A 20,654-nucleotide genomic window follows, 5' to 3' on the forward strand; every position below is an offset into this window, starting at 1 on the left:
CTATGGGGTCGCACAGAGTCGGACATGACTGAAGCGACTTAGCAAGCAAGTGAAGTAAGTCAGACAGAGAAAGACAGACATCACATGATGGTCACTTATATGTGGAATCTAAAAAAATGCTACAAATGAACTTATTTATAAAACAGAAACAGAGTCACAGATGTGGAAAACAAATTTATGGTTGGAGGGGGGAAGCAAGGAGAAGGATAAATTGGGATTAACACAGACACACTACTATGTTTAAAATAGATAACTAATAAGGCCCTACTATAGAGCACAGGTAAGTGTACTCAGTACTATAATAACCTACATGGGAAAAGAATCTAAAATGAGTGGATATAGGTATACCTGATTCACTTTGCCATACCAGAAACTAACACGGCCTTGTAAATCAACTATACTCCAGTAAAAATTTTTAGAAAGGAAGAAAAAAATATATTAACCTGTATTTTTCTTTTTACATATTAAATAATGGGTAAACATTAGGAGAAAACAATTTTAGACTAGTTCATTTCTTAAAGCAAAGTAGATTCAGAGAGCATTTTCTATTCTAGTTTGCCCTGCAAGAGATTAGAATACTGGAGACACTGGGTGCTGGCGTGTCTGCTACGACCAGTAGTGTTTAGTGAGGGCAAGTGGTAGGACTTCCTAATGTACCCATTTAAAAACAAACAGAAACCAGAACCCTGGCCCACGTGGAACAGTGGGGACTCAAAAGGATAGGTCCTGTCTCCTGGATCACAACTCATTCCATCCACAAAGAAGTCTTTTGATAACAGAGACTTCAGTTTCACTTCATAAAGTAAGATTAACTGCATGTTAATTTAAGTGGGCTTTAGCTACTACAGATCAGTTGGCTAAGATACAGAGTGTGCAAAATAGGGTTTACATAGCAGGCCTGAGACCAGTGTCCTTAGAAAAGCCTGCTTTCAAGGTTGGCCTTGGCTTGCATCTGGGAACTTGACTGGTAAACAGATCCCTGTGCTGTTATCAGACTTCCCTTAATGATAAGGGTGCTTCATTGTCCTTGGACCAGGAAAAGAATAAGGTTTATGCAGACCGCCCTCCTGCTTTCCTTCTTGAGTCTGGAATTTTGGTTCGTGTTGGTGGTGGCTACTTACATGACTAGCCCCAGTTAAAAAACCCTTGGGTGCTTGGTATCTAATGAGCTTCACTGGTAGACAACACTTCCATGTGTTGCCACCACTGGTTGCTGGAGCACATCCTGTGTGCCTTTCTGGGAGAGGACTCTTGGAAGCTTGCACGTGGTTTCCTCCAGACCTTGTTCCCGGCAGCTTTGCTGATTTTACTCTGCATCCAACTGGAATTAGTCTTAGCTGTCAGTGCAGCCATATGCTGAGTCTTGTGAGTCCTTCTAGCAAATCATCAAACTTGGAGTTGGTCCTGGGGTTGCCAACAAACAGGGCTTCTCCTATCCAGACTAGCTGATAAATAATCTGTCCTTGGCTTAGTTACTATTTTAGTATCTCTTCTCTGGACCAGATGGGTGAACTTTCCTCTTTTGGTTTACCTTAGATATGAAAAATCCTAACCACCTGTCACTTAGATAGGAATCCTTAATTCAGGATAATTTTCCCCAAGATTGGACTTTGTGCCAAGTAGTTTCAGTCGTGTCCAACTCTTTGAGACCCTATGGACTGTAGTCCGCCAGTCTCCTCTGTCCATGGGGATTCTCCAGGCAAGGATACTGGAGTGGATTGTCATGCCCCCCTCCAGGGCATCTTCCTGGCGTAGGGATTGAACCCGAGTCTCTTAGGTCTCCTGCATTTGTAGGCGGGTTCTCTACCCCTAGCACCACCTGGGAAGCCCAAGATTTGACTTTAAAAAAGATCAAACTATTCTAAAGCCTCAGTTTGTCAGCTTTGTCAATTAGCAATCTTTCTCAGCAGTTCTACTTGTGAGAGCTGCCATCTCGGGGCCAGTACCCCTCATGTAGCCTCGGGTACTATATCTGAGAAAGAGAACTCCAAGGCAGTGCTTGCTCTGTGGGGAGGGGACAGGAGAATCCGGGAGCCCAGTGATTCTGCCACCCACATTTGATCTATCTAATGGTTTCTAAAGTGTTCTCCTTGAACACAGCCCCAGGCGTGTGTTCTTTGGTCACTGAAGGCCTGTGATCTAAGTGGTAAGATAAGTTACTGGCAATTCTTTGCAGGAAAAGTCTGCAGTTGACTGCTATATTTGTGAAAGATATGGGTATGAAAAGTGGCCAAGGGAAAAAAGTGAATTTCATATATCTCCTCAAATCAGGAAAACTAGGTATTTCCAATCCTGCTGGTCACCATCAGTAGAACCAAGTTACTTTACAGCCAAGCTTGAAGAGAAGCTAATTGGTTACATCCTTCTAGAACCGAAAAAAAAAAAAAAAAAAAAGCCTGGATCCTGGATCTTGCCTCTTGGAATGTGGGATCTCTCTTAGAATGTCCATGGGATTTTCCAAGCAAGAATACTGGAGTGGGTAGCCAGTTTCTTCTCCAGGGGATCCTCCCAACCCAGGGATTGAACCTGAGTCTCCTGCATTGCAGGCAGATTCTTTACCAACTGAGGCACCAGGGAAGCCCCCTTAGAATTTGTGCAGTATGGTGCTAAAATTCTACCTGCAAGAAACCTAGATTTTAAAAAAATGGGTTTCCTTTCCCCCACAGGGTTTTTGTTTTTTTGTTTTAGAAGAAAGACAAAATTGACTTCTTTAATCTCAAGTCTCTGGGACTCCTATATCTTTCAAGTTTTACTTCTCAATACAAAAAGGCACATGTTACACTTTATAGCTTAGTCTCCATTAGCTGTCAATAAAGGTCAATAAATACTAGATAGATAGATGATAGATAGACAGATAGATAGTTATATGGACTATTATTATACTATTCTGGTCTCTGGTTTCAATTTGCCTTTTGAAATTTCTATTCCATGTACATGACAATCATTTTGGGAGATCTGAATATCAAGACTGACAAACTCACTTGAAGATAACCTCTTCATATGAAAAAAATTTAGACTATTGAGGTATGATTGACCTACAGAAAGCTGGACGTATTTAATATATATAACTTGGTGAGTTGGGAGGTAAGTATACTTCCATGGAAACATCACTACAATCTGTGCCATAAACATATCCATCGCCTCTAAAAGTTCCCTCCCATCTTTATCATCATCATTCGTTTTATTTTGTGGTAAGGACACAAGATCTACCTTCTTAGTAAATTAGTCAAACAAATAACAAAGCTTCAATTATGCAAGATAAATGAGTTCTAGAGACCCACTGTACAGCATAGAGCTTATGATTAACCATCATGTATTATATTAATGTTTTGAGTAAAATAAATCCCACTAAGGAGCCCTGGAGCTGACTAAAGGTTTGTACTTGGTGTAATGTGCCCAACCTAAGAGAAGATCCATATTCTATGACGTTTGGGAAGCAGTTCATCTGTTTTCAGTCTCAGCCTCAGTTGCCTCCAAATTTGCTCTCCGAAGCCCTCTGTTTTTAATCCTCCGTGATACACCTGCTCCAGTCTTGTGTGTGTGTGTGTGTGTGTGTGTGTGTGTGTGTGTGTGTATGTGTATGCATGCACATTCAGTCATCTCTGACTCTTTGCGACTCCATGGAAAACCACCTTAAATCTTTTTGGGAGAGCCATAATATAAATAAACAAAACCCATTCGATAGATTGTTACCCTTGATTCTGAAGTTTAATGTAAATATAAACATTTGCAGCTGGAGTCATTTCCACAGTTAACTCATTTTTCATTTGTGATCCAGCTTCTCAATAAAGCTTTGATTAACTTGATTCAAACCAAACAAGAAATAGCAAGTGATGATGAAAGTCATCTTCTTTTTGGTGGTATTCAACTTAAAGCAAGACATGGTGAGTGAAAAGGTCAATTAATTTATGTTAAAGTAAAGCCATGGTGAGTGAAAAGATCAAATAATTTATGTTCATCCATTGAAAACCAATTCAAAATAACTGAATTTTGCATTAAAAGCAATCTTCCAATATGTTTCTACTTGCACTAACCAAAAAAAGTTTTAAATTCTCTAGAAAATCTATTTTTCTCCTTCTTGAGATGATTATCATAATTCAATCCATAGAGAAGGAACTGGGTGGGAATAAATTAACATTTCAACCCAGCTCAAAATAACTTAATGCAATTATTTTCTACTTTCCTTTCTCTGCCATGGATGCCACCTCTATGCAACCTATGTGTAAATAAAAAAGTTTCCTCTTATGCTGTAAATTGTATCCTGCTGTAATTGGATACCTCTCTAATTAATCTTCTCAGGAGACATGCAGTGAGCAAATTCTTGCTTTGCTCAGTTGTTGCCAAGAGCACAGCAAGGCTTTCACTGGCATCAACTATGCCTTCCGAGGGCACTTGGGGAAAGATCAGGCTTCTTACATGACATGAAACACCACAGAGTACTGTTCAGCTTACACACTGCGCTTCTTCCTCCCAAAGTAAAAAGTAGAAACTTTTAAAAATAGTGTTGGTTTAACACATGTCACCAAGGAAAGCATACAAGTGAGAACAATCTTGAAAATACATTTGTAGAGCTTACTGTTGGTAAACTTATGTTCTTATTGTTATGTAAATCACAGCCAAATCCGTAACAGGGTAGCCTCTCCAGGTGTGTTTTGAGATTTAGAAATCATTTGACATCTGAGGTAACAAAAGCATGTGAACTCAAGATTTCAATAGGTGAGAAATGTGCTGGGATTAGTTAATTGATTTTTTTCTACTTTTTTTTTTTTTCATAGGCACTAGATCTGTAGAAAAAGATTTTCTGCCCTTCTAGACAAGTTCATGAATTCAGAAGAAATCTCCTTTTCTAAGATGTGGGCTCATGACAACCTTGGTACCCCAACTAGATGTCTCAGGCAGTGTTGTGAGAACAGCTAATTGGCAGATTCCCAACTCAAGAAGTGAAACTGTCTTCCCACCCACAACCATTCCTATGTGTTCTGAAAAATTTTAGAAGATAAAAGAAAAACATCAGGAATATCACAACCCAAAGAGATCCAGTTTAACACATAAAATATCTCCAGTAAAGAATGCAGCTTCTTCCTCCCAAGCCAGCTCTTCAGGTCATAGACCCAACAGTGGCAAGGTGTGTGATATCTGATTCATTTCTATAATTTCTCTCTTAAGAAAAACATCTATTCTTTTTTAAAAGAAACCTAATGATTGATAAACATTGATTATTTCACAATTCCTGTTGCTCAGGTGTACAGGACCAGCTTAGCACAGTGGTTCTGTGCATACCTGTTCAGTCGTGTCTGACTCTTTGTGACCCCATAGACTGTAAACAGCCAGGCTCCTCTGTCCATGATATTTTCCAGGCAACAATACTGGAGTGGGTTGCCATTTCCTCCTCCAGGGGATCTTCCCAACCTAGGGATAGAACATGCGTCTCCTAAGTCTCCTGCATTGGTAAGCAGATTCTTTACCACTGAGCCACCTGCAAAGCCTATGACCAGTCATAAATGATCAGTTCAGTTTAGTCACATCCGACTCCTTGCAACCCCATGAATTGTAGCACGCCAGGCCTCCCTGTCCATCACCAACTCCTGGAGTTCACTCAAACTCATGTCCATCGAATCAGTGATGCCATCCAGCCATCTCATCCTCTGTCGTTCCCTGCTCCCCCTGCCCCCAATCCCTCCCAGCATCAGAGTCTTTTCCAATGAGTCAACTCTTCGCATGAGGTGGCCAAAGTACTGGAGTTTCACCTTTAGCATCATTCCTTCCAAAGAACACCCAGGGCTTTATCTCCTTTAGAATGGACTGGTTGGATCTCCTTGCAGTCCAAGGGACTCTCAAGAGTCTTCTCCAACACCACAGTTCAAAAGCATCAATTCTTCGGTGCTCAGCCTTCTTCACAGTCCAACTCTCACATCCATACATGACCACTGGAAAAACCATAGCCTTGACTAGACAGACCTTTGTTGGCAAAGTAATGTCTCTGCTTTTTATGCTATCTAGGTTGGTCATAACTTTCCTCCCAAGGAGTAAGCATCTTTTAATTTCATGGCTGCAATCACCATCTGCGGTGATTTTGGAGCCCAAAAAAAGGTCTGACACGGTTTCCACTGTTTCCCCATCCATTTCCCATGATCAAGCAAGCCCAAAACACTGATCATGAACAGTGTTTTATTAACAAAAAGGAAAACTAAATATACAAGGCTGGATATTATCTGACTCTTGTGAAATGTGAAGTATAAGATTTCTTTGTGCTCACTGTCACATAATTCAGGAACAGCCACAACCTGGAAAGTAAATAAAAATCTGAAACGGAGATTTTTAGAAACTCAAAAGTGAATTTAATGTAGAGTGAATTAAATGTAAAATTATAAAGATATTTCAATACATTGATACTCCAAATCCAAATGACAAAAGACAGGGAGAATGTAAATTGCATAAAACTTTTATTATTTATTAGCAGTGTATTCTTCTACACCTTAAAATAGAACAAAATGTCTTTTCAAAGGTAAACTATTCATAACAAAATACATGTCAATCTTTATTATTGGAGTAGAATCACTTTGCTATATACTTTCTATATTATACACATATTCTTCTTGATTTGTCTATGTATGTACATGTGTATAAATAATTTTAAGACATACCCATGTAGATACATATGACTAATATACACATATAATTATGGAAAATTTACAGTAGTCAATTTTACAATCATTTAGTAGCTGCACACAATTAGTGTTCACAGAACTACAACTGTCTATATGGTTCCCTTTCCCCCACTCCTCAAATATCATCTGAATTACTTTTCACCGATAATTTTGAAAAAATACTATCATTTTCCTATACAATTAACTGATCATTTTTTACAATAACTCATTATAAAATATTTTACTATTTTAGCTTTAGAAAAGGTATACAATTTAATTCCACTTAATTTTTGATTCCTAAAACATACAATTCATTTTTTTAATCAGTTTAGTGCAATTATTTGGTACTGCAGTTTTTGAAGGTTAACGAACCTGAGTCAAACATTCATTCAAATGCCTTTTTAAAAAAGTAAGACATAAACAAGATGTTTTGCTGAAGCATGTATAATAGCCTCAAGGTACCCCCTTCTAATAAATACCTGATAAATAACTCAGTGGCTGAGAGTAAAGCACTTCATACAAATCCACTGGACTGCCTGAGTAGTCCATTCTTGAGCAGCATGGAAGACAATGAGAACCTAATACTCCCCAACTCCCCATGGAAAAAAGGTTTACAGGCTTCCGGACCCTAAATGTAAGATTACACTTACATGAAAGGCCTGTGAAGTACCTAGGAGTCCCTTCATTTTCATGTGAGGTTTCAGATATGCTAGCCTGTGTGCCAGGGGTTTTGTGATCTGTCTTAAACTTGTTTCCTTTATTAATACAGAAAACTACTTAGCAGCATCCTTTGAATCCTCTTTGCTGATTTAAAACTTGCCAGACCATGTGTGAATACAGGCAAAAACCTCGTACCAAAATCAGAATATTCTAATTGGATTAAGAATTCTTTTGTGAGAAGGAAAGAAGTAAAAGCATTTGGACCGTTGAGTCATTTCATAGAGAAAAACTATGCTTTCAAGGAAAAACATTCAGTGAATTTTGATCTTCAACTGGATGTTAAATTTTGTTAAAACCTCCAAAGATGCAAAACTAAATGGCTCAGCAACAAAAACAAAGGGTAGAGAAATGATCTTAATAAGCCGTATCAAACAATTGTACTCTTGCTAAGAGAGAAACCTGGATAAAGTTATTAAATTAGACGGACTTCCCAAAAGAATGAATTGATGTGCCATATTCGTAGTGGAATCATACAGATCACTTTCTAAAACCTTTCTCCTTTACTTTTTCTTAATAAAGAGGAATTATTATTCATTGTAGATAAAACCATACTAAACAAATTCAAAATACAAATTTTTGGTAGGAAACAGCAAGAAAATCTAAGTCAAAATATAGTCTAGTTTTTACATAATTTTATATATTTATAAATTTATCAAAATAGTCTTTTAAAGTTCACAATACATACATAATGTAACACTGTACATGTAAATGTAATAAATGTATTTCCGAAATACATTAAAAATAACCTTCCAAAATACCAAATTCAACATGAAAACTGTCTTAAAAAGTTGACATCTCCATAAACATAGTTTCAGTGCATTTAGAGTAGTCATTAACCAGAGTTTTCTGGTTTCAAGTCTCATGAAGGTCTTATCTGAGTGCTCTCTTTAATTTAAGGTAAAAAGGCAGAGATATTCTTCCAGCAAGCAGTTGTTTTCTCTCTACATTGCTCATCCAGATGAGGAAACTGCATGTAAGAGTGGAACAGCTTTCACCGGAGTGGCAAGGCCTTAGTAATGAACATATTCAGACTGAAGGGACTGTGCAGGGAGAGACATAAATTGAGGTTAAATTCCATCACACACAAAAGTTCTCCTACATCATGCAGCTTTTCCCTTCAACACAAAGCAGCCTGGATCTGTTATATAAAAGATATATGAAACAAACTAAGAAGAATAGAAGAAGATGAGAGAAACAAAGGATTTGCTAAAAATGGGATATTCAATTATTATTCAAGGTAAAGTGATTACAAGAAAACTTTATATTTTAAAAGGCTCACTAATTTAGTACTAGTGATTAAAAATTAAGTATTATTTGGAAATTGATAGGTAGCATTAAACTCACTTCTACCTTTGGACAATACTATTGAGTTTTACTGAAAAGCATTAAATGACATTTGAGGCTAAATTGAAGATTATTAAAGTATATTTAAGGAATATATATTTTTTAATTCAACACATATCAAATGAAGATTAACGCTTCTAATGCAGTAGAATTAGCCATCATTTAAAAATTAGACTCCTTAAGAATGTTTGAATGTTATAAATACCTTATAAATTCTTTCCACTTAGGGGGACACAAAGCACTTCTAGCTTTGAAATTTTATCTTAAGACCCAAAAAGCTTTTGTGCAGAAGAGTCTTGCAGTCATAACATAATAAACAGTGGGCAAGTTTCAAAAAAATAAACACAGTTTTTCCCACATCACATTAGGTAACAACATATAAAAGGAGCATGCTTGGGATATGTAATCAGAATGCACTGATAACAGACATAAGCCAGGAAAAGATAAAGAGGTACAGACAAATCCGCCAACAGTTATTTTTGAGCAGCAAACAGCAGTTAGAAGAAACACAACATTAACGATTTTTGCACAATTCTAATCAAATACCTTAAACAAAGCTTACTTGATTTGCTACCAAATGCCCTTTTCTCTTCCTCCAATAAATATTTTTCAAATTTATCTGCAGCATTTTATTAATAGGTCATCAGTTCTGAGATCAGTCCATTTTTTGATAGTATAGGTATCAGTAAAAAAAAAAAAAAAAGAAGAATCTTCATTTTGCAAATAAGTTACAAAAGGATTCAAACTATCTTTGATTAGCTTCAAAATCCCAGTGAATTTTATATCCTACCAACAGCCATTTACTATAGTACATAAGAATCTATCAACACAGTGAGTCAAAAGTTATGGTCCCTGCCCTTAAAGGGCAAAAGACCACACTGTCACACAGACATAAAGTGAAAAGACAAATGTGCCAACATTAAGCAATAATATACACAGAATAAGAGTAACACTGTTCACAAGCAAAGGATTAGGCAAAGAGTGGAAAGGGAAGGTTGAGTAGAGGGTAGGTGTGCTCTCAGGCTGCAAATTTCAGAGGTTAAAGGTCAAGAGCATTAGGAAAAAAAGGAAAAGGCTTGGCAAAATGACTGCAGGATGTAGTTTACGTAAAGGCTTCAAAACAGGAGAGATGATCAAAACTTAGGGTACTATATTGTAAATACACCTGAATTTAGAGAGAGAATAAAAGAGAAAGTCCAGTGAAACTGGTCCAATGCCTTGAAGCCCATTTAACTTGTGAGACAACAGCTGCCAACCTAGCATTTAGAGCTTAAAAGTGGACTACCATTTTTCTAGGTGCTTTATCCCAGTTTCTTCTGAAATCTGGCCAGTAGGCCGAGAGGGCAGAGCCACAAGTTCTTTGTAGCTGCAAAGATGCCACATATGCAGGCTATACATTGGCCAGTGTTTTCTTGGCAATATTTTAACTTTCACTTTTGTTCTAACTAGAAGTTACTCATGTTATCACTAACAGAAATTATAAAGCTCCTGTGACTGCTTGAAAATTTATAACGAAGTTGTTTTTGCAAGTATCTTAAAGTTTTATCAACTCTCAATAAATAGAGATACAGCAAATGAACAGATGCTAGACAAGTGACCTTTGTGAAACTAACTTTCTTCCGGGGCAAAGTGTTTTATACATGCATCAATATACACGGAAAAAATATGTCTGTACATATATTTACATGATTTATGGAATCATGATATACACGGAACTGAAAAATGGAAACATTTCCTAGAATATTAAGGATTTCAATCCTTCACGTGAAGTATATATTCATTAGTCTTCTGTCATGCTGGTTAATTCATTCAACAATGACTGAACATCAGTAGTATGAATATATTAGGTACTGTGGGATAAAAATATGATACCAAAGTTCTCAAAACCAAACCAAACATATTCCATGGTTTCTTTATATGGTGTAAATAAAGTTAAAAAAAATCAGATCAGATCAAAACAGGTTTAGCACATTATTCTGACATCAGTGTTATGTAATAAATTAACTCCTCTTCATTTTCAGTCTAAAATGGAAATCTTAATGGAAGTGGACTTAGGGAAGGAAGAGGACTGTTAAAATCTACATGACCTATCCACTTGAAAAAAGTATAACTAGTATTTCAAGGCCTTTTAACTGAGGGGACAATAGTAACAATGACATTTAGATTTCAAGCACCACGTGTTTATATCATGGGGTTGTATTCAGGGTATCTGGTTCATTTGTCTTCTAAATGTACATGTATCCTAAAGCTATCAATGTTCCAGAAAACACAATAGCCAGTTATTAGCATTTTTAATTTTAACAGTAAAAATGTAAATGCATCATTGTACTATATAAACAATATCATTATTGATTTTATTGTTCAAAAGATAGACTAATTGAAGTACAACTAACTGGAATTCTTGATAAATTAGATATGCTACTGGTCAATTATTCTGTAAAAGGATACTTATTGAGTACTTTCTACATACTAGGCACAATTCTAAACATCTTATGTGTGTTAGCTCATTAAATGCTCTGAACGGCTCATTTTAGAGATGGCGAAACTGAGGAACAAAACATTAAAGCAACTTGCCTAAGATCATGCAACTAGGAAGGAATTTGAACTCCAGCAGTGGCTACAAAGCCCAAAGTCTTAGCCTCCACAATATAATGCCTCAAGACACTTTAAGCATTTGTCCTGAGATTCAGTCCTTATCAACTGAATATTTTATCACCTGACACAGACAAATAATGAGTAGGGTATGAGCCTGAGTAAGCAAAGAAATATTAACAGACAAAAGAGAATGTACTATTTATTACTGTAATTAAGATTTTTTAATGATTTTCCATAGGACTGAACCCAAAAGAATTCTCAGTAATAGTCCATAAAGGAATTTTCTTTATTAGAATGCCCATGTTTAAATATTCTGATTAAAGTTTTAATTCGGCCTTGCCAATTTTTATCATTACCATAAGGATACCTAATCAATCTGAAATACAAAACCAACAAAAAATCCTCAGCAAAGACAAAGATATGATTACAAAGGAAGGGAGACCTGAGGTGTAAATATTATTTTACAAAGTAGCACTTATTTAAATAACCAAGAGATTTTAATTTCTCATATAGAAAATTCAAGTTTATGTGCCCATTGAGTTCAATAGGGTTTAGTGAGTTAAGACTAGATCAAGTTTAGCATGATTACATAGTATTTTTACAGTACGAATACCGTAAATGAATAATATAGCAATATCCAGCCTGCAAATGAAAGATAAAATTACCTTACATTGCAGCCCCCCAAATTTTTATGTCAAAATATAAGCTTCCATCAAGAATTCTTGCTCTGAAAGCAGTTGGATCTGACACAAAACATAGTGTTAGGTAAGGAGATCAAGACAATTTGTTCTGTTCTGGAAATGTGCTACTAATCTGTTTTGGCAGATGTAGGTAGTGACTTTAAAAATTTAGCTACTCTGGAGGAGTTTCTTTTTTAAACAGCCCAGTTATCTAATCATGGTAGAAAAATATCTAATAATTATAAATATAAATACTATACAAATAGTTAACAAATAAAACTATAAACTGACTATCAAAAACAGCAAAACATAACGAATAATTAAAGTTAAGGTCTTTGCCAGCAAAACAATACAATAATGTCTTAAGGTTCAAACAACTTGAACCAAAGGACCCTGTGATCTGATGTAGGTCAAAACCGCCATGTGCTTTTGCCACACTTATTTCTTCTTCCTTGCATTTCCCCATTTTCCCAAGTCCCTTAAGGAAGAAAAAAATAATCTACCAGTTACCCTTGTTTGAGTTCTAACTACCCAGGCAAAAGCACCTACAAGGAAAAAAGTGATTTGTTTCACACTTTGCCATACATCTGAAACTAATACAATATTGTATCAATAAATCAACTATACTCAATTTTTAAAAAGTGCTTTGTTTTCATGGTATCATTGATAATTAAAAGAAAAAATACATTTGGCAATATGGTATCATACATGTAAGTCCTGTATTTTAAGATTTAGTGAACAAATGAGGGAAAAAAAAAAACACTGAGTAAAAATAAGTTTATCTATAACTGCCACTATACTCCTGGGCTTTTTATAGCTTTGCAATGGAGTTTCCAGTTGTAGTGCTTGTAAATGAGCAACACACAAAATGTATGCATTATATGTATATATTGATATGCATATGCATATATGCATATAATCATATTATATGCATATAATCAATGCATATATCAATATGCATTGATACATATTTCCACAAATGTGATTTCATACTCTAGCAGAAGCACAGCTGAATAATGTTTTTATTGGCATCATATTAACACAAAAAGGCTATGCTCTGTGATAAAATCAGCTTTGAAAGAAGTGTAAGCATTTTTCTATAGTGTTCTCTAAGCAGGTCAGGGACCCAAAGATTTAACAATCTGATTTTAGTTAACTAAAATGCTATATAACTATTCTCTCCCCTTCCTACATAACTTTTAATAGATTCTTTTTTCTGGAGGAACTTAATATGTGCTCTTCAACAATCATAAAGAGCTCAATTGTTAGGTGACAGATTGTTGACACCCAACTTGACTCAGCCAACCATCACATGAGTTTTCAGTTCATCTGAACACCAAAATTATATTGATGCAAGCTTGGTTAAAATGTAGTTTCTCTTATTTTAGTAAAGTCACATATCTAGAAAATAATAAACTCTCAGATTACTGTGTATTAAAGCTGACGCTGAAGCGTTGTGTGCTTGCTATTAGTGCTTCCTGTGCTTGCAATAATAACGGGCCCCTAATTAGCCCTCTGCTTAACATGTGTGAACCTAGATATGCTAACCAATGTTTAGTTCAATAAATATTTATTAGGCGTTTTCTGTACTTTGGAACCTGAGAAAACAAACATGTCTCTGAGAAGCTTTAAAGCCAGCAGAAGAGAGAGAGAATCACATACAGCTGATTGTCTCGGGAAACCCGGGGTGGGGGCTGGGGGTAGGGGGTTGTGAACAAAATCCTGTAAGAGATGAAAAGGTATTCTGCCTGGATGGGTCACAAACGCCTTATCAAAAAGAAAACTAGTGAGCCAGGCCAGGAAATATATAACCAAGCAGAGACAGGTGGAAAAGCAGAGTAAACCACCTGTGCTAGGACTCGGCAGGAGGCAGAGCTTGAGTCAGGATGCTGACTGGAGCTGCTGAAGAAGAGCCGGTGGGGAGGCACATGGACTGATGGAGAAGGGCCCCGAAGGCAGGCCAGGGATCCAGATCGGACCCTGTGTGTGAAGTGGAGATACTGAATGATTCTGAACACAGGAATAGTTTGAGCAGCTTGTCTCAGAAATCTAGCACAGCAGCAAAATAGAGGAAGGAAATTTAAAGGGCTATTTCAATAGTCCATGGAGACCTCAGTGAAGGCAGCAGTGCTAAGAATGGACAACAAAATACAGATATTTCAAGGGAAAACTGCTAGGACTTAGTGGCTGGATGTGGCAGAGGGAAAGGCAGAAGTAGCATCAAAGACAATTTCAGATTTCTAGCTCAGATGACTGGATATACAAAGATACATTTAGCCAGGAAACAAGAGGAGGAGAGGACCAATGAAGGGCATGTATCCTCCTCCAGTACTGCCCAGGGGAAGGTAGAAATGTAAGTCCAATGCTGAGGAGACGATTACCCACACAGAGAAGCGGACCAAGGTCAGAGACTGGGGAAAAATCATAAAGGGGCAGGTGGACAAAGACAAACAGGTAACTATTTAATGGGAAGGGGAGGAGAAACAGGAAAATAATATTCCAAAACTCAAAATGGACCAAAATAATAGGAGAAAAGGGTGGTCAGTATCGTCAAATGCTGCACAAAAACTAAGAAGAATGAAAACTGACAAGAGATCATCAGATCTGGTTTAAAGAAGTCAGTGGCAGCCAGTGGAAAAGACTCACCAGAAGGCGGGGGGCAGGGTCGGGGGCGCGGGGAGCGGGTGTTGGGGAGGAGGGGGGAGCGGGGAGGAGGCGGTGCACATGCCTTTCTTGTCCAAGTCTGGCCATAAAGGAGACACTATGAGAGGTGGCAGAACTGAGGGAAGCAATTGGTAAGACCGGCCTGTACCTGATTGCAGGTGAAGAGACAGGCAAACAGGGTGTAAGAGACTGGAGATATAAGAGAGCAAGGCTGTGCACAGGCCAACTCCCAGAAACAGTCCACAAAGAATAGTTCAGGTTCGTGGAGTTACCACTGAAAAAGAGGAGAGCTTCTGTTTTTGAAAAGGAATAAAAGGACAAGTCAGATGCAGATATACTTTGAGGTAGTAAAGAGGGCAGTTAAGGGGAATTATTCCTGAAAAATTATATGTTCTCAGCCTCTGGAGGTTGGAGGATTTGTGCTGATGAAGAATGTGAAAAAGTTTTGGAGCAGTCAATGACTCATTGGAAAAGACCCTGATGCTGGGAAAGATTGAAGGCAGGAGGAGAAGGGGATGACAGAACAAGACAGTTGGATGGCATCACTGGCTCAGTGGACATGAGTTTGAGCAAACTCTGGGAGACAGAGAAGGACAAGAAACCCTGGTGTCCTGCGGTCCATGGGGCCCCAAAGAGTCGGACACAACTTAGTGACAGAACAACAAATGCGGGGAAGAGAAAGGAAGCCAAGATAGGCCAGGTAAACTCATCATGAGCACTGAAGGGTCTGAGTAAATTAGAAATTTATTTGAAATGGAATCAATTGACAGTCATGGGATTTTCTCCAACAGAGCTCAGAAGAGACTATAAACAGATAGGAGATGGTTGAACTGATCTAATTTTGGAGGCTAGTGATGAAGTGGCTATAGAAAAAAAGTTCAAGCGGAAAAGAGAATGTTGGAAAAAGGAAGCAGAAATGACTATGTGGGTTACAGAAGGAAGTAAACAGAAAGGGAACAGGCAGGGGTCATAAAGAGGTCATGGGGAGGAGCTAGTGGTAAGGAGGAGAAAATGTTTGAGAGGAGCCTTATAGAATCCAAGATATCAGAAGCAATGGTCTAAGCAGTAAGAAGGTCTATGAAATGGAATTCCAAATGAATAAAAACAAAGATCACAGGAGCTAAGGAAGCAGCTTCGAGACTGAACAAGTCACTGCCTCTTTGAGTCTTGGTTTCCTCATCTGTAAATTATGGGTTAAATAAATATGATGATGGGCTTCCCTCATAGTTCAATTGGTAAAGAATTCACCTGCAATGCAGGAGACCTTGGTTCAATTCTTGGGTTGGGAAGATGATGTATAAGCATTGCAGCTAATACAATGTAAGGTACATAGGAGGTAATCAATAAATCACTGATGATGTTAAGGATTAGAAAAATGTTACAGTTGTCATGAATGCTGGTAGAAGCTTGGTAGCTAAAGAGTAAAGCTGGGGACTTCCCTGATGGTCCACTGGTTAAGACTTTGCCTTCCAGTGCAGGGGGTGTGGGTTTGATCCCTGGTCAGGGAGCTAGGATACCTTGCAGCCCCAAATCCAAAACATAAAACAGAAACAAGTCAATAGAGATTTTTTAAATGGTCCACATCAAAAAATCTTAAAACAAAAAAAGCCAAACTCCTCAATATGATGGTATTAGGAGGTAGAGATTTGGGGAGGTAATTAGGTCATGAGAACAGAGACTTCATGAATGAGATTGGCCTTCTTATAAAAGGGACTCAGAGAGCTTCATCACCCTCTTACAGTTATGCAAGGATACAATAAGATGACAGTCTGAAGCCCAGAAGAGAATACTCACCTGAACCTGAACACGCTGGCCCCCAATCTCTGACTTTCAGCCTCCAGAACTGTGATAAATTGACTTGTTGTTTATAGACTGCTGCTGCTAAGTTGTTTCAGTCGTGTCCGACTCTGTGCGACCCCATAGACAGCAGCCCACCAGGCTCCCCTGTCCCTGGGATTCTCCAGGCAAGAACACTGGAGTGGGTTACCATTTCCTTCTCCAATGCATGAAAGTGAAAAGTGAAAGTGAAGTCACTCAGTCGTGTCCGACTCTTAGTGACCCCATGACTGCAGCCTACCAGGCTCTTCCGTCCATGGGATTTTCCAGGCAAGAGTACTGAAGTGGGGTGCCATTGCCTTCTCCATATAGACTGCTAGTCTAGGGTATTTTATTATAGCAGCTAAGCTAACATACTATTTTTTTATATCCTTTCTTTCCACTCCCATAACCTTCAATCAGAGACTGAACCTGAGGATGCCAAAGCCCACACAGATGATGACCTCATTAATATCAGAAGGCTGAAGGCTCACAACAGTCTGCAAACACTGTGTGTATCTATATAATATCTATACACATTTAAAGGCATTATTGGGACCATGCTGACCTCAGAACAAAGCAATGCTTTGTCAACTGACATTTCCAAGTCTCCTGGGAAGGGAACAGAAGAATACCAATGCTGAAAGAAAGCCAAAGATGTGGTTCAATACTGAGACCGAGCTCAAGATCTCGACAGTATTAGTATTTCTTGGCTGAAAAACTGCATCAAGTTTAAGGCAATGCCACAGGTGGATGAACCAGAGCCAGTTACACAGAGTGAAGTAAGTCAGAAAGAGAAAAACAAATACATATATTAATGCATATATATGGAATCTAGAAAAATGGTACTGATGAATCGATTTGCAGGGCAGGACTAGAGATGCAGACATAGAGAATGGGCTTGTGGACACAGCAGGGGAAGGAGTGGGTGGGATGAACGGAGAGAAGCAGCACTGACAGATATACGCTGCCATGGGTAAAACAGAGAGCCAGCAGCAAACAACTGCATAGCACAGGGGGCTGAGCTGGGCGCTCTGTGACAGCACAGCAGGGTGGGATAGGGAGGAGGGGCAGGGAGGCTCAAGAGAGCCAGGACATATGTGCACTTATAGCTGATTAACCTTGTTGTACAGCAGAAACTAACACAACATTGTAACACAATCAGCCTCTAATTTAAAATGTTTTTAAAAGACTGAGTTAGGAAAACCATTGGCAAGGCTAACACAACAAAGAAGATGAGAAAGCTACAGAATAGAGAAGAATGGGGAAATTCCAAGAGACAATGAATGACCATGACATAATCTGAAGCATCACTAAGAGACTAATCTTAAAATGTTTGAAGATCAGTACGTAAGTAAATAAAAGCTTAGTATCAGCTACTACTTAATAAAAATTTTAAAAGTCACAAAAAGGATTTTAATAGGCGAAACCCAAAGCAGCTTTCAAAAGAACCTTATTATAGGACTACTTATCTTACTTATGTTTATACATTCTAAAGGTCAATACAGTAAAAGCTTGTAATAAAAAGGCTGTTCTCATAAAGCAAAAATTAATGTAACCCCTGACACAGAAGTGATAAAAAAGTTTTGTTGCCAACATGAATATATATATATTTATTAAAAAACACATTATTTTACAACTCCTCATGCTCACTTTCACTTTTCCCTTTCATGCATCGGAGAAGGAAATGGCAACCCACTCCAGTGTTCTTGCCTGGAGAATCCCAGGGACGGGGGAGCCTGGTGGGCTGCCGTCTATGGGGTCGCACAGAGTCGGACACGACTGAAGCAACTTAGCAGCAGCAGCAGCATGCTCAAGTGTTATTAAAAAATGTTTCCTAAAGACCATAATTTTTCCTCAGGTAGTTAAGTATCCATTTATAAAAATAAATATACCATTTAAAATTCATAATAAAAATATGTTAGTTGTTGGTCATATATTATTTAATGTATCTGTACTATTATGGGCACTGAAATGCAGGTCATTATGAAAAGCATAGAATATACCCAAGGACAATTGTTGAAGTACAGACTGGGGACAGCAGACAGGGCTCAAACTGGGCTCCTGCCTTCAGGGTTTCTACCAAGAACTCCCGTCCCCATGATTGCCAGGATTATCTTCATCAAATCAGATCTGATCAAGTCACTCTTGCTAAAGCAATTCCAGTAGCTTAAACTGCATCTCCTAGTTGGGCTTCAGCTTACTTTTCCAGCCTGATTTTAGGTAACCACCTAAAGCTTCAGCTGCACTGGAACACTCATCGCTCTTAAAAAAAATTATAGCTGCAATTATGGAGCATTATCTATATGTACTACGTAAAGTACTTCAGATGACTTATCTCAATTAATGATCACAAGCACCCTATTACAAAGATTATCATTACCACATTAGCTTTAAGGCCTCACAGGCACACAAACCCCTTTCAAAGCACAGTCTTATGTCTATAAAATTTACAAAAATAGTTTGTACTGTTTATCTTAAATAGGTCCCACCAAATTGTTTAAGTTTTAGGATGCACAAAACCTAGTTATGCTCCTGATTACTATTATTCCCATTTGCTGAGGCTCAGAGAAGTTAAGTAACTTGCCAAAGTACTTGCCAAAAGGAAATGGTAGAGAGAAGATTTGAACCCAGGTCTACTTGTCTTTAGAACCTAAGAACTATCGTACTAAGGTTCTACCTCTGTTCTTGTAGCTCCCATTGCCTGAAATGACCATTCTTCCTCTTCATATTTTCATCACTAGATTCCTAGAGGGCTCCTATTCGTCCTCCAAAGCCCAACTAAAATGTTACCCTTTCTTTACAGCATTTCCTAATCTTTCTTGAAAAAAAGAGATATCCTTTAGATATCCCTCTATTGTAAACACCTATCACGGTATATATATGATATGAAATAATCAGAAGAAAATGCTTTTTTGTAGTCAAAATGATCCAGGTGCAAATTATAGCTTTGCAACATATTTGTGGTATAACCTAGGGCAAAATATTTAAACTCTCAAACCCTCAAGGTATTTATCTTTAAAATGGAAGCAATAATTCTTAGCACGATCATTCATTTAAATATCCAAACATCCATAATATTCAGGAAGTACTTGATGAGCACCTACAATAAGCAAGGCACAGAGCATAAGAGTGAAAAACAGAGATACTGTCCCTGCTCTCACAAAGTTTACAGTCTAGTGGGGCATACAGATAAGGGGACAGATGATTAAAATGCAAAGTGAGAGTCTGAGTATCAATCAAGACCAAGGCAGGGTGTACAAGGGCTTACGGGGGAAGCATGGTGACCTAACCTACACTTGCAGGGTCAGGCAAGGACGAGGCAGATGACTAGCAATTCAGTGGTAAGTCTCTTAAAAATAACATAGAGCAAATATTCAAGACAGATGCCTCAAGTAATTTCAATTTAATAAAATACTTCCACCCCACCCACACCATAATCACACGTCCTTCAACTCTTTTAAGATTTGAAAACTCCTCTGAATGCCGGGGAGGGAAAACTGATTTTTTTTACAGTAAGTGGGTCAACCAAAATGAAACTTGGTGTGTTGTGCTGGTCAGTAGAAACCTCAAGAAGAACAGAACAGGCCAAATAAATGAAAATAAAATCTGCTTCTCAGAATTCTGTCACAACCATAAGGATTCCTTAACACTTCTTCTTGTTTTCTGTGTTAAAGCACTTAATGACAGAACAAGGAAATCATTTCCACGTTTTTCTGGGGGCTGAACTGCGGCACAAAGTGAGAAGCAATTGCAGCTTTCAAAAGAGATGCTAATTGCAGCTTTTAAAATATTAGACGCCCTCTAAATACCCGGCAACCCCCGTTCCCTAGGAGTTTCTGGGTCTTTCTTAAAGGTGGGGGAAGGATACTGCAATCTAGATTTCATTTCCTACCTGAGGATTTAAAAACATTTTTTTGCTGAGTGATATAGCACTGGAAAGAAAGACCATCTTATTTAGACAAGAAACCTGTAACAATTAGAAAAGCTGCATTGAAACAATGAAGGGAAAACACTCAACCTCCTACTTTATTCTGCATGAAATGGGAATTTCCATCTTAATTTAGACTTTCTGCCAGCAAGCCAGCAACGGTAGGGCTTGGAGCCCTTCCTCTCACAGAGGTTTATTAGGCAAAGATGAAGGAAGGAAAATCGGCTATAAGACACCTATTGTTCTTACTTCCTGGGA

General features: G+C 38.0%; 1 protein-coding gene across 7 annotated transcripts in view; it reads right to left on the reverse strand.

Annotated features, from left to right (window-relative positions):
• Positions 1-6,426: 6,426 nt before the first annotated feature.
• CDC14A (cell division cycle 14A) overlaps positions 6,427-20,654 on the reverse strand; it is a 190,951-nt gene continuing 176,723 nt past the window's right edge. For 6 of the 7 annotated variants that reach the window (XR_003510288.1, XM_027536391.1, XM_027536393.1 and 3 more), the window contains one exon: positions 6,427-8,407. Coding sequence is in view for 6 of the 7 variants with exons in the window: in XM_027536391.1 (XP_027392192.1) it covers positions 8,378-8,407 (30 nt within the window). In the remaining variant the exon portion in view is untranslated. The remainder of the gene's footprint in view (positions 8,408-20,654) is intronic. The other variant, XM_027536395.1, reaches the window with a different exon arrangement.

The sequence above is a fragment of the Bos indicus x Bos taurus genome, chromosome 3 (assembly GCF_003369695.1).
Source record: "Bos indicus x Bos taurus breed Angus x Brahman F1 hybrid chromosome 3, Bos_hybrid_MaternalHap_v2.0, whole genome shotgun sequence".
In the NCBI taxonomy this organism is placed as follows: domain Eukaryota; kingdom Metazoa; phylum Chordata; class Mammalia; order Artiodactyla; family Bovidae; genus Bos; species Bos indicus x Bos taurus.